At 52.2% G+C, this 22,543-nt stretch overlaps 1 protein-coding gene across 2 annotated transcripts; it reads left to right on the forward strand.

The window, feature by feature from the left end:
- The first annotated feature begins 5,263 nt into the window (after positions 1-5,263).
- ankrd34a (ankyrin repeat domain 34A) lies at positions 5,264-21,352 on the forward strand. Of its 2 annotated transcripts, none has more exons than XM_088620571.1 (2): positions 5,264-5,683; positions 14,637-21,352. In XM_088620571.1, the coding sequence occupies exon 2, from the start codon at positions 14,703-14,705 to the stop codon at positions 16,308-16,310; it is 1,608 nt and encodes a 535-aa protein (XP_088476697.1). In that variant the 5' UTR covers positions 5,264-5,683; positions 14,637-14,702; the 3' UTR covers positions 16,311-21,352. The 2 variants fall into 2 exon arrangements, with proteins under 2 accessions (XP_088476697.1, XP_088476698.1); XM_088620572.1 differs by lacking the exon at positions 5,264-5,683 and adding an exon at positions 11,898-13,811.
- The last annotated feature ends 1,191 nt before the right edge of the window (positions 21,353-22,543 follow it).

Here is a 22,543-nt window from a genome sequence, read left to right on the forward strand (position 1 = left end):
GCTTTAATTTTCTTCTCTGATGATGGCTAATTAATTTGGCTGAACAGACGAAAGAGATGGACTTTTTGTCTTCGGTTTTTTTTGAAGAACTGACTTGAGACGCTGAACGTTTGAGAGCGTTACGACAGCCTGCCCTCTGCCGGTGACGGCTGGAAGTACAGTGCCGCAGCACGGCACATTGGGCCGCTAACATCCCCTCCTCCGGCAAAGCCCAGGACAGGGTTTGGGTTCGGGGTTCGGGGTTCGGTGTGGGCTGGGAGACCCAGAGGGGGCACACCCACGCCACTTCAAAATCCTCCACCGATATCTCACTTCGAATGAAACACACAATAGTGAGGGTTCAGATCGGGGTGTCGCGCCGCGCAGCACCACCGAAGTGCGTCTCACTTACGAATGTGTATTTTTTCGGATGCAATTATGAGTTAGTCTTGCCATCCCAGCAAGCAACGGGCAAAAGGCGGGATACACCCTGTCCACGCAGGACACGCACAGATACAAACACTCACACCAGGGCCATCTGTTTACAGAAACCAATTAACCCACCAGCATGTCCGAGGGAGGAAACCGGATCCCCCGGAGGAAAAACTCACAAAATAAACAGGGAGAACATGCAAACTCCACACAGACAGCACTCCAGGTCCGGGATTACAGCTATCAATCGAATGAGGCGGGTCCAGATTCCCCGTTTGTCGCTTTTCCTATGCTTTTGTGTTCCAAGCACCAGCAGTAAGCAGTTTAATCCCACAACGTTATACCATCTTTATTGCAGCGCTTTCATCTTCAAACTCAAAACAGGGTGGAAATCCGTAAAATTAACCGGAAAAAGTCCCGCCTTCGAAGGCAGCAGCGTCAAGTTATAAAACGGCATGCGTGGATTGGACCTGCTGCTCTTCATTAGGTGCTGCCAGTTTTGAAGCCGGCCAGCCGGGTTAATCAAGCTCTTGGCGAGCCCTGCGTGCGCTGTACATCTGCCGAGCGCTGTCCTTCGCCCCTGTAACTTTCCCCCTACACCTTTTAAGACGTCACTCGAAAACAAACATTTCCAGCGCCGGACCCACGAGGGTCTGACAGATGAACACGACACAGGTCTCTCTTTCTCTGTGTGTGCGTGTGTGTGTGTGTGTCCGTGCGTGTGCGCGCGTGTGGAGTGGAGGGCATAACCCGCACGCCCTCCCCCCTCACGCCAGTGACAACGGAGCGCTGTTAAGCCTCGGCCTTGTTGATTAAAATCCAATAACTCCTCTCCTTCCCGGCGAGAACCCGGGACGTAAAAAAAAAAAGAGGCTTTGCTTGCGGCGGCATGCGCGTGTCACCGTGGGAACGCTTCTGCTGGAATCCTGCAAGCCCGTTGCCATAGAAACTGACAGCCAATGTTCACTAGAAGCGCCGCTGTTTCTAAATTGGTATTTATACCATCTGAGAATACAATTGTTATTTTCTGCCCCCCCCCCCCATACCTCCCTGTGACGGGAGTCAGATTTAGAGTCCGACTCTATCCCTGCCGTGCTGTAAACGGATATGATTCGCGGGCGAGCGTTTTCTACCGCTCCCAAAACCATTAGACGCAAATTAAAATAAGCGCTAATGATATCAAAAGGCCTTCTTTATTGTTTTTTTGTGAGGCACGGCACCTTAAGGCAACGAGATCACTATAAAAGCGATAGGCAATTGCGTGCCCGTCACAGATGGCTGTAATATTTCACTGGAGGCCATTGTAGGATCTTCGCCAGTGGGAATGTTCACTCGTGGCTTGTACAGCTGTCTGATAGTGTGAATTCAACACTAGAACGGCTACAAACGAGAGAAAGCTATCTGGCCCCTTTGAGTCCTTTTCTTTGTTTGTAGTCAAGTGTCTCATCGAGCTGTTTCTTAGGAAAAAAAAACAGTATGGCCGGCCAGCTTGTTCCACACTCCCACCCCCCTTTGTGTAAACAGGTGCCCCCCTCCTGTTCTTGCAGGTTGAAGCGAAGGGGGCGCACGCAGGGTGAGGCGGTGATCAAAGTCAATGCCAGGTCCGTGAACGCTGCTACACGAACACATGGGCAGAACGGGAAATTGCGGGTGTAACGCTTACGGCCGACAGGCACTGTGTAAGAGCCGGCGTACCAGAGCAGGTGACGTCACCGCCCTTCCCTGTGATAGCAGGACTACAGCTAGTGGGCTGTGGGGAGATCTCTCTTTGGCTCACCGGGCTGGGTCCCTGCAGAGTGACGCGGGAGTCCCCCCGATGGTGGGGGGCCGACCTAATGCGGCAAGGGCGCCCGCCTGAGCCCCCGTTGCGTTACACGGGGAAGAGGCAGAAAAGGCGGAGGGGGGGGGGGGGCACCTCTTTACACAAAGGGTGGTGGGAGTGTGGGACGACCAAAAGTGACCAAAGAAAACCCCCAGACCGGTTTTTGTATATAGACGTGTTTCCTAGCCTCGGCTTTTAAATGCACTTCCACTAGCTTCGTGTTTCGCTAGTCTCGGAAGATTTCCGGTATCACCTCCCCTCGGCACATGTCCAGTACGTGCTGAGCGGACAGGCGGTGTTGTCGCCCCCAGTCGTGTCCTGCGCTGTCTGAAGGCGCTGTCGCCCCCAGATATTGAAAGCCGAAAAGTCCGATTCCCGGAGTTTGGGAACCTGCTTGTCGGCCGTCGGACATCATCATAATTGGATTCCAATTCCTCATGACAGCCCAGACACTAGTCCAACAGCAGGCTGTGCAGTTTACAGACAGCGGCTGGACGTCCTCAGTCCTGCTGCAGCGCCGGCAGGGTGGGGGTAAACTGGGGGTGGGGTGGAGGGCGAGGGGACCCCAAGTCTGCTCTTAGCCATCCCCCGCGCGGACAGGTCCACGCCCTCGGGTGTTTCTCGCCTCGAGCGCTGCCGGGTGTTAAAAAAACAAACGCGACCAGCGACAACGACCCCAAAGAGGCCCGCGCCGAGGTGCCTCACGAATGGTATACTAAAAACAAACAAACAAACAAACAAACAAACAAATGCAGCCAGAAATTCCACGCACACGCGTGCCAAACGTCTCGTCGCCGCACGGTAAAAACTCTTTCTGTCGGGGCTGCGTCCGAGCCGTGAGCGCGTTACATCATCATAATTGGATTCCAATTCCTCATGACAGCCCAGACACTAGTCCAACAGCAGCGCCTTGAATCCTGCAAAGTGAGTCAGCAAAGACACATCAGCGAAACAGACTGTAATGAGGCGGCCAGGCGCCCAGTTCTCCCGTTTTGGAAGATTTGGGGAGAACCACGTGCCATGGTAGGCGGGGATCACTTGGTACCCCAATCAGCTGTGTCGGGCCACTTCCGGTCGCCCGAGCCAAATTAAAACGGATGGTTGCCTTATCCTGCTCTTTTGGTGCTAACTGGAATTCCGTCCAGGCATTGTATGAATGAGTGAGATGGGGTAGGAGCAGCAGGGTGGTGCAGTGGTCAGCATCAGGCCCTGGGTTCGGTTCCAGGCCTGGGGTGCTGTCTGTGTGGAGTTTGCATGTTTTCCTCTCGTGCACATGGGTTTCCTGCAGGCGCTCCTGTTTCCTCCTGCAGTCTAACAACATGGGTTAATAAGCTTCTGGGAAACTTGGCCCTGGGGTGAGTGTGTGTGGCTATGTTGCCCTGTGATGGACCCTGTCCTGTGCCCGTTGCTTGCTGGGATAGGCTCCAGCTCCCACATGGCCCTGAACTGGTTGACACCCCTACTCTTTTCAAGAAACACCCTGGGATTTTTAATGACCACAGAGAGTCCGGACCTCAGTTTTACATGTCATCCAAAAGATGGTGCCCTTTTACAGTAGAATGTGCCCATGACTATACTGGGGCATTAGGACCCTCACACACTGCAATGTGAGCGCCCCCTACTGGCCCCACTCACACCTCTTCCAACAGCTGCCTCAGCTTTCCCAGGAGTCTCCCACCCAGCTACTGAGCAGGCTCCCACCTGCTGAGCTCCAGTGGGCTGCCAGCTGTAAAGTGCAGGGTGATATAGCTGCTCACCACAGTGCACTAAACCACAGTGAGATCAGGGTAAAAACAGAGTAAAGTGTATGAAAGTATAGTCTAAGCAATGCAGAGCATTGAGAAAGCCCCGAGTTATTTTGCAAACCTGGAATCCTGGAGGTGCCCAGCAGTAATCTTTTCTGAGGGTCACACTGGGAAAGAAACATCTCTGAGAACGTCGTGCTGACAGTCACACAGCAGCAAGCACGATCTGGTGTTTAGTCCAGTGTGCGTGAGTTAAGGAATACTACAACCCACACTGCAAACAAATTCGGAATGATAGGAAAAGCGATTGCATGCAGCACTGTATTCCCGATTGAAGGTAATGCATAAATAAGAAAGCAATTAACACCACCCTTCATGTATTGCGTGACCCAGGGGTGACCCGCACTGGTCCTGGAGAGCCTCAGTCCAGCCACTCCGGCGCCTTAGAATCATCAGGTTTGTAAAGACTCGGAGCACGTGTGATTGGTGATCGGTTTAGTAAGGTAGCCGCCTCGATTCAATCCGAACGGGCACGCGGGGGCTGGGAGAGCCGCGGGGGTGCGGGTGTTTCCGTTGCGCGCGACCGCGGAGCCCACTCGATCGAACGCGTCACGCGCTTCGGCGATCACACAGGAAGCGATCCCGGAGATCTGCCGACGACTCGTAACGGGACCGCCGCGCTCCGCGAGAGCCGAATCGTTTATTTATTTATCGGGACTCTCGGGTCGAGGGCAAAGCCGAACCCGCAGCTTCCAGAACAATCCCAGTCTCCAGCCGGTAGGAAATGAAGGTTACCGAAACAAGACACCTTTAAACTGAAACATTCGGCTTGGCCAAACTTCACCCCGACTGCGGCTGTGAGCTTAAAACCCACACTTCTGTCTCTGTGTGCTCAAAGACGTGACACTCAGCCCGTAAGAAAACGCTTGAAAAGAGGAGAACGGAACTCTTGAACACTGTATGTGCTTTTCTGTAATGGCACCGCGCGTCTTGAACAGAATCTCCTGCAGCTGTCCCGCCGGACGTAGCCCACGTCAGGCTTCACTGAAGTCTCGGCTCCAGCGAGGAAACCCAGACGTAGGATATTCGCCCCAGAGTATTTAGTATAAAAAACCCCCACCATCCTGCAAATAAATAAATCACATTCTCTGTGTGCCAGAAACCCTTTTTTTAAGTCCAGGCTTTTAACGGCTTCGATGCTGTATCTACCCGTCTTTTAACCTACGGCAGCTGGGGGGGCGTTGGGGGGCACCGGTGTGTCTCCCCAAAACCACGGCGAGGGGGGTGACAGTCCCTCCCAGGGGCCAGTGCACCGTCAGACCGCAGCCTTTCCACTGTCATCGCGGTCAGTATCCCGGCGCTCCGGCGGAGTCCACCGGTTCAGCGGCGGATGAGAGGAGCACTGTCTCCCACCTCCTCGTTTCCCTCCCCCGCAGCGACGCCACATCTTGCCCTAAACTGCCGGTCGCCGGAGGCATGCTTGCGGTGGGGTGCGGAGGGGAGGAGGAGGTGTGTGTGTGTGTGATGGAGGGGGGGTGTTTGGTGCGGGGAAAGCGAGCGAGGGAGGAGGGAGGGGAGTGAGACAGTCGAGCTAAATGCAGAACGCGCTGTCAAATAGGAACTGAAGCCGGCATACAGCGGAGCAGAAGGAGCTGTCGGAGCGCGGAGCTTGACCGGGAGTACCGCAGATCCCCCCGCCAGCGAGGTAAGAAAGAATTGCGCTCGGTCTTGATTTTTAATGGTAGGGTCCCCACCGGGGCTGAAATGATCACGGTGTGCTGAGGAAGTTATGAAAACGATAACCTTTTTGCTTTCTGATGGGTGTTTGGTCGACTTCCCCCGCATAACTACTGGTTATGTCACGGGTTTGTGTCTGTATACGGGATCACATAGAGCTCGGTTAGAGTGATACATGCGTGCCGGCCATATAGAGTATTAAAGTGTCCAAGCAGGGTCGATTTACTCGAGAATTGCGATTTTCGGAATGCAGCGGTCCCGAATTGCGCTCTGATTTCGGAACTTCAAAACGCCTCTGCGACCGGCTCGGCTTTCCTCTATCCTGCGCTTAAGGACCTGCTTACTGCCGCCGCGTTTAATTCCAGTTCACGTCCGATAATGTTGCCCGAATTAAAAAAAAAAAGTTGGTCTTCTTTCCCTACTGGATAGGATTATTGCCGTCTTAAAACAATCGCAACAGCCGCACTGAAGATCTCCGTCCCTGCGTTGCTACAGGGCGACAGATCGATCTGTCATAACGCCGTGTGTCGCTGCCACCCGAATTTTCAACGTGCCAGCGTGCGGGGGCAATTTTAATAGCCTGAACAGCCTAGCGACGATGTTCTTCGGCATGAAGTGCGGTGCTGTGCTGTAACTTTGAGGGCTCGGCGTCCTGGCGCTGGGGGAAACGCTGCTCGCCCGCCAGGAAGCTCGCCTCCGCCGCAGACGGATCTGTCACTCTCCGGGGTGACTTCTTCTGGCGGGGGTGATGGATGGTTGGTTGGGGGGGAGAGGAGGGGATTTAAAACGGAATCGGGTTCTAAAAATAGTCGCTCCAATGGGAGCGCGCTTTGATTTTAAACATTAAAAAAATGACTTTCTGCAAACCTGGTCAGCATAACCTTTTTTTTCCCTTCTCAAAGAACGGTATCATCATCATTATCATGGTCGTTTTCTTTTTCGTGCAGAATAAAGATCTTTAATATGAAACACGTTATACATTTGGAAAATCTCGGTGTTTCTTTCCACGGGCTAAATCCTGCCTGCCGCATCCTGACTGGAGAGGGGTTGAATGCGTTTCTCAAAGCCTAGAAAGGCAGGCTCGCGGCTCCACCACGCAGGGTGGGCGACAGCTCGTGGCTCTTTCCACGGGCCGGCTCGCGCCAGCCTGTCAACACGGCACAAAAAAAGCAAAACCCGCCGTCGAGGAAGGAGGCTGCGCTGGGCTCCGTGAGGGTACAGGTGCAGGTGTACTGAAGCGCAGAGGCAGACGCGTTCCTTCGCCTGGAACGCTCTGTGACGTCAGCGCCAGGAACTCGCCTATCACTGTTCGCGCTTCGGGAGGCGGAAGACACGTCACAGCGAGCGAGGGACAGACTCCGCGTACAGACCGGCCTCCGGCTCACACCTCCCTCGGTATCTCCTTATTTCGCCAAAATCTGCCAATCGACTGGGGTGTCGACTGAGGCTGTCAAGAATACAGATAGGATATGGAGGAAAGAGGAAGGAAGGAGAGAAACGTATGTTCTTCCTTGCGTTTCTTCATTGTTTATACTCAGAATTCCACAACATCGACCAATAAATCCTTTTTTTTTGTGAAGAAAAATCTTTTAGTCCCTTAACACAGTGGAACTGTGTTTTTGTTCAGTACCTCACAGCTGCAGAGTCTCTGGCTGAAGCTCCGAGCTTCTCGGGGCCCGTGGGTGCAAGGCAATTCACAACTGGCAACCCACTGAAGCTCAGCAGGTGTGAGCCTGGTCAGTACCTAGATGGGAGACTTCCTGGGAAAAACTAAGGTTGCTGCTGGAAGAGGTGTTAGTGGGGCCAGCAGGGGGCGCTCACCCTGCGGCTCATGTGGGTCCTAATGCCCCAGTATAGTGACGGGGACACTATACTGTAAACAGGCGCTGTCCTTCGGATGAGACGTAAAACCGAGGTCCTGACTCTCTGTGGTCATTAAAAATCCCAGGGTGTTTCTCGAAAAGAGTAGGGGTGTAACCCCGGTGTCCTGGCCAAATTTCCCCATCGTCCTTTATCAATCATGGCCTCCTAATAATCCCCCTCTATCAATTGGCTTCATTACTCTGCTCTCCTCCCCACTGAGAGCTGGTGTGTGGGGAGCGTTCTGGTGCACTATGGCTGCCGTCGCATCATCCAGGTGGAGCTGCACACTGGTGGTGGTGGAAGGGATCCCCATTACCTGTAAAGCGCTTTGAGTGGAGTGTCCAGAAAAGCGCTATATAAGTGTAAGGAATTATTATTATTATTATTATAAGGCTGTCATCTCCATGCCCCCGTGTCTGAGTGGGCTTGAGGCGTCTGAGGCCCGCAGGCTGGGGGGGGGGCTGCTCGTCTGCGCCTCATGCGTCAGTCCTAACAATTCCCCTGTTCATAGCATAGACACACACACACGCTGGCCTGCTGTGGTGGTGGTGGTGGGGGGGGGTGTCCACTGGGTTCGCCACAGGACATCCTCTGTCGGTCAGGGTGCCCTGGACCCCTCTGTTCAGGACGCTCTCTTTAAATCTGCGACAGCATCGGAGGCAGCTCAGGTCCCAGAGTGAACTGTTCCATCCAATTTTGCCGGCTTCTTTACATCTGCGCTGGCGTACAACCAAATCACAGTGACAGATTGGCTCATTTTAGCCAATTAGCCAACAATCAGCTCTAATGAATTGAGAGCAGCACAAGGACTGAGGACCTGACAGCCCTGCGTCTTCCTGGGTGACTGTGTAGCTGAGTGGCTGCCTGAGAGCCGGGTAGGGCACAGCATCTTCCCAATTAAGAAGGACAGTTTGAATGGGGGATTAGGAGAGGGAAGAGAAGCCGAGGGCTACTCATCAACAGCCTGGTTTGATCCGGGTTCGCTCCACAGGTCCCGGCCTTCTCCTCCTCCCGCTCCCAGAGAGCTTCTGCTTTTCGACTTCCCTCCTTCTGTCAGGCAGACCCCCTGTCCCTGGCTAATCCGTCTCTCCCGACGAGCGCCGCGTATCTCCTTCCCCTTCCCAGCTCGTGGCGTTTCCGTGCCCGTTTTTCTTCCCTGTATCCGATGGGCACTCCCATTTCTCCAAACACCCATTACTTGGCCATCCATAGGGCCAGATTTCTTTGAATTCAAGTCCACCATTGACTTCAGTATCTGGGTGACCACTGATGGCCAAGAGCAACCCAGAGCAAGCACCGGGTACGAGGTAGGACACACCCTGGACTGGACACCACTCCATCGCAGGGCAGACAGACACGCACACCCACACCAGGGCCAATTTTCCCAGAAGCCTGCTGACCTACCAGCATGCCTCTGGGCTGCGGGACGAAACCCACGTCAAGCAGTCGGTGAGATCAACGCAGGAGCAGGCCCGTGGCTCTGGCAGGGGCACTGGAGCCAGGCGTGATGCAACACGCGCTCTCACGTGCCAGGATAAATGACTCCTGAGCAGAAAAGCCAGATGCGATCTTTTCCCGGAGCTGGGGAAACGGAGATCGCCAATCAGCCGAACAATCGGGCCCGATTGGGATCTTGGGAGCTCATGGGATGCCTGCCTGCCTGTGCCGGCTCTGGGGGTCCCTTCAAGAGCACAGGCCGAATGGTGATTATTTAATAAGGGCTCTGACAGGCAAAAAGCTGCTGGATTGCACTGCTGCTTGGAATAACCCAGCGGAATACACTGCCCCCCCTCCCTGCAGGCTGTGATGACACCCCCCCCCACCGCGTACAGACCGGGGTGACAGAACAGTTTCTTCCTGTCTTCAGAGCCCGCAGAGCTGAAATGGAATTGGGGGGAGAGGAAGAGGGTAGAGAGAGGGAGAGAGTGGTGGGGCGGGGGGGTGTTACTCTAAACAGGAAAAGCTGGAGAAGGACTCGGGGGGCTGTCCGGAGTCAGCTGTGCGAGGGGCTCACGAAATGGAGAGACTGAGGCGAGGGAACCTGAAACACAGAGGAGGAAGGAGAGAAGGAGCTGCAAATAGCTCTCCTTGATCCCTGTCTGGAAGCCTCTTCTCTGCACCGAGAGCCTGCTGAGACAAGATGTGCGAGAGAGAGAGAGAGGGAGAGGGAGAGCGAGGGGGAGAGGGAGGGGGGAGGGAGAGCGAGGGGGAATGGCGAAGATTGAGACTTTTCGTTCGTGTCTCTGTTCCGCCCGCCGGCACAGAAAGCAATCTTCTCCTCCTCGCGCGGGGTCAGAACGGCGCTGAGCAGGGTGGACAGCGGCACCACGCTGGGGTGACGGCTCCCCCCCCCGATTCCGGCCCTGCGTCTCGAGCGGAGCGCGGAATACCGATCCCGACCCCGCAGCGCTCAGCAGAATGGAAGGCCCGTCCCAGGGGATCCGACTGGAAAGGCAGGAAGGACGAGGGAGGGGGGGGGGGGCTTTGCGCAGAAGAGCCGGTTTCATCCTGTGTGGGTGTCAGCCAGCCCGCTAGGCCGGGGATCTGATCCAATCCGGCGAGCGGAGGAAGGTCAGGCCAGGCCGGCGACTCTCAGAGACGGGGAGGGGAGTCTTGGATTCAAACGACTTGCTTTCCAAGCCGGGCAGCCGAGAGCCTGCTGCGGTTCTGTTCCACGGTTATTAATTATTCACAGGACGAATTGATCAGGGGTCAGTGTTGCTGCCACGCATCACCGAGGCCCTGGGCTCAATTCCAGACCTGGGGTGCTGTCTGTGTGGAGTTTGCATGTTCTCCCTGGGTTTGCATCGGTTTCCTCCATCGGTCCAAAGGCCTGCTGGTGGGTTAATTGGCTTCTGGAAACATTGGCCCTGGTGTGAGTGCCTGTGTGTCCCATGATGGACCTGCATCTTGACCAGGGTGTACTCTGTGTTGTGCCCCTTGATTGCCGGGATAGGCTCCAGCTCCCCCATGACCCTGAATAGAAAATGGTTAGAAAAAAGTGGTTAGAAAAATGGATGAATGGACAAACTAATCATATTCGACATCCTTGCATTCAGAATCCAGGCATGGTGTTATTTCATATGACATACACAAGAATGTAAAAATGTAACTATTCCTGTTGCTCATTTCTGTACCAATAATTCAGAACTGTATTGGCTTGGGGAAGCTTGTGCCAGACAACCACCACTCTTTGTGTAATGAAATGCCTTACACAATTTCTGTCTTAAATGTACTCTCTTCATTTTTATTTTTGCCCTCTGCTTCCTTTCTCATTGCGGACCCTTAAGTAACTCACTGGTTGTATTTGGCTCGGAATCAGATTTTGAATATTCAGTACAAGAACATAAGAATCATTACACAGGAGAGGAGCCATGTGGCCCGTCAAGCCTGTATGGTATTAAGTAGTTAACTGACTCCAGGATCTCATCAAGCTGTTTATTGAGAGGAACCAAGTTCTCACTTTCAACAGCATGACAGGGTAGCTTGTTCCATGCTTCCACCACCCTTTGGGTAAAGAAGTGTTCCCAGATTTAAATGCTCTTCCGTGCAGTTTTTTTTGTGCTCCCTGCTCACGTCTGAATGTTGATACGTTGGAAGTTCCTCTGTTCGAAACGGAAGACATTAAGTGCTCTCAGCCTGTAAGACAGGGGTCGATTGACTTGTTCCCCTCCTCCCAGGTCAGCAATATCCCGTTTTTGAACACAGTGACCAAACGTTTTAAAAGCAGTGTTCTATAAGAATATTGTAAAAGGAAGAAAGACCTTCTAAGTCTGCTCCCCTGCAGAAACCTCAGGATGGGCAATGTAGACGTACATTTGTCAAAAGCACTCGGACTCTTGCACACCAATGAGGCTGTGCGCATTCTGCCAGAGGCTGATGTATTACTGCACCTATGAGACCTGAAGGATTGGGGCTCGCGGGGGAATTGAAGCAGATCTCACTTTTTCAATCGCTGAACACGCCGGAGATTCTTGAATTTGTACAGCGCTGGTCCTCCCCAGGGGTCCCAAGGTATCTTACACCAACCCGCCGAGCGCAGCCGCCACCGGAGTCACACAGCAAGCAGAGGAGGTGGGGAAGGGCAGGATGACTTCCCCGGTGGAATTAAAGCACAGCTGTAGGAATGTCGGAGTGTATAGACCAGGAGAGGAATTTAGCCAGATGTAAATATGTGTCCTTTTACAAAATCCTAAATAATATAATATAATATAATATAATATAATATAATATAATATAATATAATATAATATAATATAATATAATATAATATAATATAATATAATAAGCTCTTAATAAGTTGTGAGTGAATGGAATAGAAGACAGTCGCAGTTTCCATTTGATAGTTTTTTTTAGTTTTGATAGTTTTTATGTTCTACTGTTCTTGTTAGATGTGCAGACTAATGACGCATCTCGTTAACAAAGGCTTCTGACCCCAGGCCCTTTGCTGTAGGTACTGTGTGTGCACTCACCACCATGAGCAGCTCCTGCTCATTTGGGTTCTTTGCTGATCTTCCCATCTGAACTGCCAGGGCGGCTGTAGTCCTGTCTTTCTCTAAGCCTGGGCTGAGCCTTACAAATGCCAGAGTACCAGGGATGGAATTAGACTGCGTCCATTTCCGTCATACTGCATCTGCTCGTAATGCAATTACATTGATACGGCGGTGTAAGGAAGGAATGTGTGCTACATTGTCATTCTTCTCTGTTTTCCCACCCTTGAAATTGCACATGCCCACACAGCCAGAAAAGGCGATTAGATGCAGTGGCTACAAACCTCCATCAGGGGGAGTTTGCCTACAGCTGGTTCAGAGCTGCAGTGGAAAGGGATAGGATGAGTCTTCCAGTGTCCTCTTGGTTGTTAGGACAGCAGTTCCTGCAACCAATCAGGCGCTTGCAAAGCTAGCAGTGATGTAAGCGCGGGACCTGACTCCCTTCCAATCGGTACTCCCTCGCCCGCTGGGCTGGGCGGAGCGCTTGCTGGTGGACAGGCATCGCCGAGCTCTGCAGGTGGGCGTGTTAGAGGAGCGTGTCTACATGTCTCCCACGCAGCAGGGCGTCTTTGCCAAGAATTGTTGCCAGAGAGCCAGGTCTTGTTGGTTAACAAGCAGGTTAACAAAAGAAAAACAATTGACAATTCCAAGTAAAAATAACAGCTGGATTGGGTCGATGGATCAATTTACCACCAGTGACCAAACATTTAATGAATGGCAAAGCATTCCCGTGATGTTAAGCAAAGAATTTATTCAGCTGATCGGGTCTGTATGAGCGATGGTAACTGTGAGCAGTGGCCTGATGTCTTATGCTTAAAGCAGTCCAGAATTGCACTTACAAAAAGAAAACCCAGGAAAAGTTTCAGACGCGTTTGCATTCCTTATCTCTCCATCTTCCTTCTTCCTCCCTGTCGGATTGGGGTTATTTTATCTCGGACAGGAAACGGCCCTCAGTAGGCGGCCATGGTCGTTCACAACATGCCGAAGGCAAAATCAATTTAAAAGCCAATCTCCCAGCCGAGCCCCGTGACAGGCCTCTCTGTTAATTTGGCTTCCTTGCAGCGGTGGCTGTGAATGACTCAGGGTGTCTCAGTTCTCACTTACCAGGCACTGCTTGGAAGGAAGAAGGAGCTGCCTCGCAGGGTGTGCTGCCAGGCTCCACTCCTGTGCTCCCGGAGGAGGAGGACGGGGAAGCTGCAGCTATAGAAGTGGAGACATTCCTCAGAGTTAAAGGAGCGGTCGGGATAATCCGCCCTCTCCTGGTTTTTCCCAAGCCGGTTGCCTTGGCTTCTCGGCCTCCCCCCATCTGTCAGTGCTCGGCGCCCGACACACTGCCATCCCGCGCGGTCGCGGGCGCGAAGCTCGGGCCACCCCGAGGTGCAACGCCGAGACCCCCTCGATTTTCCAGAACAGGTGGCCCAGGAGTAGGAATGAGTAGAACCGGTTTGGGAGAAAGGATTTATGATTTTTCACAGGCGGTTACACTGCCTCTAAATTGCTTGAAAATTGCCGACACGGAGGAAATTGATTCATTAGTCCACCACTTAAGGGTTCTCTCCTGAGTAATGAAGTTTGGTTCGACATTTAAAGGGTGTGCATTTGGGGGGACGGGGGGCTGGGTGTTGAAGAGAGAGGATTGTCTTGGGCTGCACCAGGGGCTGAGACACCCCAGACCTGCTGCTGTGCCACTACTGCCCCACAACAACTCCAGCTGCTGTCTTCGTCATTCCTGCAGGTTTCCCAGTGAGTGTGATGTCGCCGTTCTGCCTTATTTCTGCAGGCAATATCAGTACAGGCAGTTCTGTGAACTGGAGATTGTCTTAAACCTTTTCACACGGGACAGCTGTCAAGCAAGCATCTGTGCAAAAAGAGAACTTCCAAATGCACTCGGCTAGCTTTTTCAGAGGACGATAATGCCAAAATTGCTAATGTCCGTGCTTTTAATTGTCAGTCTCACTGATCAGCTTCAACAGAGAGCTTTAAAATAGCCTTCAGGAGATTCATGCCTTTATTATGGTGTGTGTGTGGGTGTGTGTGCCCTGTGATGGACTGGTGTCCTGTCCAGGGTGTGTGTGGGTGTGTGTGCCCTGTGATGGACTGGTGTCCTGGCCAGGGTGTGTGTGTGTGTGCGCGTGCCCTGTGATGGACTGGTGTCCTGTCCAGGGTGTGTGTGGGTGTGTGTGCCCTGTGATGGACTGGTGTCCTGGCCAGGGTGTGTGTGTGTGTGCGCGTGCCCTGTGATGGACTGGTGTCCTGTCCAGGGTGTGTGTGGGTGTGTGTGCCCTGTGATGGACTGGTGTCCTGTCCAGGGTGTACCCTGCTTTGTGCCCGTTAGTCACTGCGAGAGGCTCTGGCCTTTTGCCCCCCAGACTTGGACAAAGCAATGAAAAAACGGATGAATGTATTTTCGATTTGGGAGTGCATGCCAAAAACCGCGAACGCTCTGCTCCACTTGGGCTTGTTCGGACTCTCTAGCCACTCTTTGTGAGCTGCTGCCAGAGAAGGCGCGGGCAACGCCGTCCCCTGCCCCCACCCACTGACCTCGCTCTGCTCCTCCTTCTGTTCCAGGTGTTTCCTGCTTCTCCTGCTTGGGCCAGGATGACCCGGCTGCGCTGACCCGGGCCGGCGGGTGCCATGGGGGACGGGGGGGCCCTCCACAGGGAGGGCAACGCCCTCCTGAAGGCCGTCTTCCAGGGCAAGCTGCGCCTGGCCCGGCTGCTGCTGGAGGGGGGCGCCTACATCAACGAGGGCAACGAGCGCGGGGAGACGCCGGTGGCCGCCGCCTGCCTGGCCAGCTACGAGGACCCCCAGAACCGGACCAAGATGGTCCGCTACCTGCTGGAGAAGGGGGCCGACCCCAACATCCCGGACAAGTCGGGCCGGACGGCGCTGATGCACGCCTGCGCCGAGCGGGCGGGCAAGGAGGTGGTCTCCCTGCTCCTGGAGCACGGGGCGGACCCCAGCCTGAAGGACTACTCGGGCTCCTCGGCGCTGGTCCACGCCATCAACAAGGGCGACCGGGAGACGCTGCAGATCCTGCTGGACGCCTGCAAGGCCAAGGGCAAGGAGGTGATCATCATCACCACCGACACCTCCCCCTCGGGCACCAAAAAGACCAAGCAGTACCTCAACTCCCCCCCCTCGCCGGGCGTCGACGACAGGCTCTCGCCGGGGGGCTGCATGTCGCCCTCCGAGGTGGAGATCCGCACCTCGGCCTCGCCGGGCAGCGAGAAGGAGGAGGAGGAGGGCATCTTCAGCTTCGCCCTCACCTCCGCCCTCCCCCTGCCCTCCGCTCGGCCGCCGGGGGACAGGAGACCCCCCCCCCCGCACAAGCTGCTGAAGAGGCTCAACTCCGAGCCCTGGGGGCTGGTGGCTCCCTCGGCGCTGAGCGGCGGCCCCCCCGACAGGCCGGAGAGGGAGGGGGAGGCCGTGGCGGAGTCGGAGGAAGGCGAGAGGGTCGTCTCGGAGATGAACGGCCTGAGCGTCTCTGGCCCCAGCCGGCCCGTCCTGTCCCGTAGGCACAGCATCGAGACGCACGACCCCTGCTCCCCCATGCTCAAGGACCGCTCCTGCTCGGAAGACTGCGCCGCCCTCTATGGCTCCTCTTGGGCCGACAAGGTCCAGCAGCACCAGGTGCTCTACCGGAGGAACACCGCCCCCGAATCCCAGGAGGCAGCCGGCTCGGCGCCGGCTGGGGCCCGGGGTGGCGTGGCCCACCCCAAACTGACCCGGATGGACCACTACGAGTCCGACACCCACCTCTGCCCGGAGTCCATCCCCGGATCCCCCGATTCCGGCCGGGTTTCGGTGGAACGCCGCAAGTACAACGCCTCCCCCCTCTCCTTGCTCACCAGCTCCTCCCGGGAATCCCTGGAGAGCATCCCCAATTCCGTCTCGCCCCTCACCATGCGCAGGAGACCCCCGGGGCTGCTGGAGCGCCGGGGGTCCGGCACACTGCTGCTGGACCACATCTCCCACACCCGCCCCGGGTTCCTGCCCCCGCTGAACGTGAACCCCCAGAGGCCCATCCCCGACATCCGGGCCAACGGGAGACCCCCCTCCCCCGTGCACTCGGGCCACAAGATCCTGGTGCCGGTGGCGCCCAGCTCCCCCAAGCGTGGCGAATCCAAGCTGAAGAAGAAGCTGACACGGAGGCACTCCATGCAGACGGAGCAGATGAAGCAGCTCTACAACTTCCAGGAGATTCTGGCCGAGAAGATGATCGAGTTCACGGGGGACTGAGCGCCCCCCCGCGGAGACGGCCCCCGTCTCTCAGCCGGGTCTCCTTCGGATTCTAGGACCCACATTCCTGCTGACCCGCTTTTCCACAGAAACCTTTCTTCACAGACCCTGGAATAGGACCAACACTTGTACACCGAAACCCCCCGGAGGGATACCCGAACTAGGATCAACGTCTCTGCTCGCTTTTTCTGGGAGGAAACCTGAAATTGCAGGAGCTGTCCCAGAAGCTGAAATTCCCAGAAAGTCCCCTGAAATTCCGGGAGCTGTCTGGATGAAAATTCCAGAGCTGTTCGGTTTGGCGAACCGGTTCATCCGGTAGCAATTTTTTTCCTATCTGGCCTCCGAGCAAAGGTGATCTGTGACGCAAGCTGAAAAACAAATTGGCTTCCAGTTTCTTTTTTTTTCTGTCCTGAAAAAGCAAATTTCCAGAAGTAACTTAACGGAGGGTGATATCAGGTTATATGAAGAGTCTAGCAGACGCGATCAGCAGTTCCTTGCATTTTGTCTTTGGCACTTTAAATAGTGGGGGGAGGTGGAACATAAATTTTATGCTATATGCAAATATATTTAAATCCCTCAGCACACTGCAGTGCTACAAGAATTGTACTGAATGTCTTGCCAAACCAGGGTGAGGGATAAAGGTTTTTTGTGTGTAAGAGTAGATTTTTTTAAACCCTTTTCCCAGAGTAAATGGGAAAAACCCCCAAACTGAGATTTCGGCCATGATCAAGAAGCTGAGGGCCAAACCCGGCCCCTGCCAGCCAGGCTCACGTGCGAAAGGGACATGTGTCCGCGAGGGAGGGCGTTTTTTAAGGTGAGGAAAACAAAGGCCACAGTCCTCCAAAGTCAGGGAAAGCTTACTCTCACACCTTCGTTCTGAGGCTCTGCCGATCGGGATGTTGAGAACGATCCCAGAGTTCACCCTCGCCTGATCGTCTGCAGGTGACGGAGTTGTGCAGCCCGCTGGGTGAAGGATCTGGCCCGTGCAGAGCGCAGGAGATTCGGAATGGGTAGGGCTGCACGACGGCACAGTGAGGAGGTGCTGGGATGAATATTGGTGGAGACAAGCACCTCGAGAGCAATGGGGAATGCCCAGGATGGCAGAGAACGTAACCCTAGATGTACTGGGAGAGACGAGTGACGTAGATGGAGAGGTGGGGGCTTACAGTTGTAACTTGTACCAAAGACCTCAGGGGAGCTCGAAGTAAGACATGGTCTCCGCTGAGGAGTTCCCAGTCCCTGTCCTGCTGAACCCACACTCCTGCCAGGATCTGCTCCAGCCCACCTCCGTCTCACAATCAAACCCTTAATTGATTTAATAACTGGATGAACTTGAACGGTTTGGCCATTTTCAGCTCTTAAACATGTTGAAGGGTGCTCTGTATTTATTGCTTTTCCTAAGCAAGATGAAACTGGCAGATGTTCCAATCAAACAACCCATTAGTTCAGGACTGAAGCTGGGCTGGAATGAAAACCCTGGAGGCGCGTGGGCCTCCAGGAGCAGGATTGGGAACTGCTGAGCTAGAGCAAGTGTCGGCTGCTAACAGGCTGAGGCAACTGTGTGATCCCAGATTTTCACTTGCTGATGTATTCGTGTATTGATTGATCAGCTCACTATTCCTGCTGTTACGCTGGATTTTGTTTGCAGGTGGTGCTTTGGCCCTTTGGAGGACTTAGCCTTCCAATTCCTTCTTGCCTCATCCATCGGGAATAAGATGTTTTCGGGGACAAGCAAGGTGCGAGGGTCCGTGCACGGACCGAGGTGATCACCCAGCAATCGGCATTCACACCAGGACACTGCTCGGGACGAGCTTCGGGAGCAGTAGGGATGCGAGGGTGATGCTGGGGTGGGCCAGGCACGCTCAGATCATTTCAGATCGCCCCCCCCGCCAACCCCCCAGGGACATTTCCACTGCCCCTCCCCCTCTGAAATCTTGCAATCCTTTCCTGGAGACCAAAAACCTCCCTCCTCAGGAACTGCAGACGCAAGTGTGGCTGGTGTGTCCCCCTGCACCGACGCTCTCTGGGACCGGCCCAGACTGGACGATTCTTCCATTAGCAGTGAAGTAAAAGTGCAATTCCTTTGGGAATCTCCCGCCCCTCTCTCTCCCTCTGGCAATTCCAAGGGCAATCCAAAATCCAACATTTCCTTCTAGTCTGGGGGTCCAACTGTACAAGACCAGCCCTGACTGTGAGTCAGTTCGACTGGCTTGTCCATTTCCTCGCACACCGAGACCAGCATGTGTGGGGTAAATTGTATATAGTGTATCAAATACAAGAGTAATTAAGTGTTTTATATCCAATGTATAAGTGCAATATCCTTCACTGCTGTACCGAATCAAATCTTCCACATGACATCAGTGCACATTGGAATCGTTTTTTATTTTAATTTGTTTCAATTTACCGAAGTGGTCAAAACAGGGAAGGCCCCTGAAGTGAAACGTGTTACACCTAGAGGATTTTCCTAGTGCATTTCACTTTTTAACATAGTTTAACGTCAGTTAACTGTTCAAGTCATCAAAACCTACGTTTGAGCCATTTCAGGTGAAAGGTCGCAAGTGGCCTGTCTAACTCTTTTGGATGTGTTGAGGATTTGTTCCAGCCATTACTTGAACAATCCCAGGGAATCACCCCCAACAGCATGGCTGGGCACCTTGTTCCAGACACCCACCACCCTTTGTGTAAAGCAATGCTTGAATTCAGTCCTCAATGCCCAGACTCGTATGTTCCACCGGTGAGCTGAGGTCCCAGTTTATTCTGAGGTAGGTTTCTGAGTTGGAGCTGTCTTAATTATTAGGAATCTACATGCTTAGTGACCGAAAATTAGATCCGTTGCTGATCTTTGATCTCATCCCAATGCCGCAATGTCAATTTTGATCTGTGGTGAAAACAATACTCTAAATAAGGTGTTACCAGTTACACTTTCCATTAGAATTCCTGTTGTTCAGTTGGCCTTTTGAGTGGATAAAGTCACTGACACCAAAATCCTCTTCAGAAGTGACATCCTGAAGCCCAAGCCCCACCCATCTTGTGTTTCATGGACTAACCAGGACAGAGGTGGCCTGAGTTTGCCTGTGAGAAACAGAACCAATGATATAGTTTGATTTGACCGAGTTTTGATTTAGGGATGACAGCCAAGTTCAATTAGACTCAGCTGTCAATAATTTGCAATCACCCCTGACGTCTTTTCCTATCCTAAACACTATAAATACTGTATGTGATCCCTTTCTCTCCCATGCACGTCTTTTGACTCCCTCTTCAGTCTCCCTCCACTATCCTTCCAGTTGTCTCCCACATAAGATGCCTTCTTTGTTATAGATTGAGTAAAAAAATCCTCCTCAAATACTCCACTAACAGACAACATCCCAGACATTCCAAATCTGTCCTGCCCCTTTCCACCTGATTCTAAATGATGTCTATTTGTTTGGCAGCAGAAGAGATTCCAGACAATACTTGCCAGAGCAGTACTCCACTGCCACTGGTCTAGTCAATGGTCTATCAAGCTGTGGCTCTTCCAGTCCGTTCCATTACAGAACTCCCGATCCAGCCAAACACCAGCGAAGCACAGGAGGCTGGAGTGAAAGTCTGTAACGTAGCAGTTGTGAGAGGGAGTTCTGCGAGTTCGGCAGCCCCATTCTTGTAAAACAGACCAGACGTCTGGTGCTCTTGAATCACACTCTCCCACAGAGGCCTCAAAATCAATTCCTGGCAGGACCTGGTAGCTTTTGGATCTTGGTTCTACCTGAGCTCTGTCTTATGTAGTTGGTCTAATTATCTAATTAACAGCGTAATTGTAAATACTTCTAACCACGCTTAAAAGCGTTTTATAGGTGATTGAACTTTTACGGATGTGCATTTTTTTCAGTAATCACCTGTCACAGACCTTAGCAAACACCCGTTAAGCGTCTGACTAAAAAAAAAAAGTTAATCGTTTAATTGACTGCTCAGGTTGGAACAAAATCCAGAAGATACCAGGTCTTCCAGGAGCTGAGTGGGACTTCCTCGCTGTACCACATCTTAGGAATAATAAGTTCGAATAAATGTGTGTTCAGGGAACTAGGTCCTCTGTGGAATATTTATTACATCCGAATAAATAAGGGAGCAATAGCTCTGCTATTTCGCACACAACTCCCGATGGTCAGATACCGTATGTCAGTGGTTCCCAGTCCTGGGCCTGGTGACCCCCACACACCTGCTGGGGTTTGTTCCAGCCGAGCCCTCAGTGACACAGTCAGACCCTTCATCGACTTCAGGAGATTCATCTGAACTGTTTTTTCCCCCCAGCTCTTATGTTGGAGCTTCAACAGTCGTATTTTGTAAATTAAATAAAATCCCAAAAGTTGCGACTTGAAACAAAACGCGAATATTTCAAATAAGCACCTTCTTAGATCAATGAAGGCTTCAGTGATCTAATGACTGTAGGCTGGAATGAGAGCCAGCAGGTGAGAGGGCACCAGGAAGAGAACTAGGAGCCCCTCTTGCATGTATACTGACTTTGCATCTTCATAAGTGCCAACGTTTACACGAGAGATAAATGAAATCATTTTAAAATAGAGGACTATTTCTTAAAGATGACCACAGGCTGGACAGAAATCGTTGCGATGGAGGGACAGATCACATGAACCCAGTGGTTTTGATCCAAGGTGAGTGGAAGTCAATGTCAGTTTCAGGTACAACCAAACACCAATCCTGACAGGAGGGATTGTAAAAAAAAATATTATGAGTGTGAGGAATTTGTCTGTCCAAGTCTGCTGTCTTGAAACAACAACAAAAACTGTTGAAGAGGTCCAATCTGTTTCAAGATAACTGCTGCTGTGTCGATGAAATAATTTGTAAAGTGCTGCTGACAAAGGTAAAGGTGTTTATGTGGTTAAATATGTATTAGAAGCTTAAAGCAAAGAAAAAAGAAGTGCTATTTTTCTAATGCTCATTAGGAAATTGTACAGTTACGTCAATTTGCTGTGATCCTTTACAATTTTCGCGCTGTATCAAATGACAACTTGATTGTACCATAAATGTGAGTTAATAAGTATTGATTTTAACCTTTCTTGCCTCACTTTATTTCTCAAATGAGAATGTTTCTAAGACATTTAAGATTGCACCAAAAAAAAAACAAACCCGGCAGACTTTTCAGAAACGGTACCAGAACGGTACTCTTGCCAAAGGGTTTTGACAAACTGAGGACATGTATTCCATGGATATGTTCATTTGGTCTTATTATGAGGAAATATGTTGCCCTATGAGACAAGTTCTTGCTGGCAGTTCTTGCTGGCAGTGAAACAGTCATCTGAGTTCAGATGCGCTGTCAGGATGCGATGCTGGGTTCCAAGACAGATGCGAAACCATTGTGACCAAGACATTGCAATGAGATCATTGCAGTGGGTCTAATAAGCATCTCAACACCATGTGTGTGTGTATATATATATAATGTTTTGTAGGTGTACAGTATGTGCAATAGATCTAAACCTTGGGGATTCTCCAGACTTGCTCCTGGGTAGCTCCAGTCCAGCTAGTCTTATAAGTCACCCTAAATCAGAGGTCTCCACACCAGTCCTGGACAGCCCCAGTCCCCCAGTGCCCAGTGAAGATGATGATTATATACAAGTCAGCAGTAAGTGTCTGAACACCAGCTGTTTCTATACAGTGTCAGTAGTGTCTGAACACCAGGTGATTATATACAGTGTCTACAGCAAGTTTCTGAATACCAGGTGTATATATAATGTATATATAATGGCTTCAATAAGTGTCTATGCAGTGGTGTATAAGTGTTATTTAAACAGATGCTCAGTGTTCATGGTACAGTATACATTCCCAGTGTACAATTACTTATTGTAGCCGTTTTAGAAGGGAAGTTTTTGGAAAGCTAGAAAAGTCCATAACTGCATAAAAACCTACCTGGTTTACCGCACCGCTTCCACAGCTCTCCCGCACCGTCGCTAGACAACAGCAGCCCCACGCGAAGGAAGGAGGTGGGGAGAGGAATGAGAGTGGAGCTCCCTCTTGTGGTCGTGCTCCATTATTACATCCTAAAGGTTGAATTTCGGCGCAGTGTGTCGGGATACAGCGAGGCATCGTCTAAAGTTGATCTGGGACTGCAATATTTGTCATGTTGGAATCTTAGTTAATCCCCAACCCGAAGAGAGGATTTTCAGTTTGAAGGACCCGTATACTATACCATAAGGTATAGTTATTTTTTTTCTCCCTGAAGTGCTATACAGAAAACCGAGGCTTCA

Source organism: Lepisosteus platostomus, chromosome 26 (genome assembly GCF_059453375.1).
Source record: "Lepisosteus platostomus isolate fLepPlt1 chromosome 26, fLepPlt1.hap1, whole genome shotgun sequence".
Taxonomy (NCBI): Eukaryota; Metazoa; Chordata; class Actinopteri; order Semionotiformes; family Lepisosteidae; genus Lepisosteus; species Lepisosteus platostomus.

What these genes read in the sequence shown, in the direction of transcription:
- ankrd34a (XM_088620571.1), top strand. Translation starts at nt 14,703, where the DNA reads ATGGGGGACGGGGGGGCCCTCCACAGGGAGGGCAACGCCCTCCTGAAG.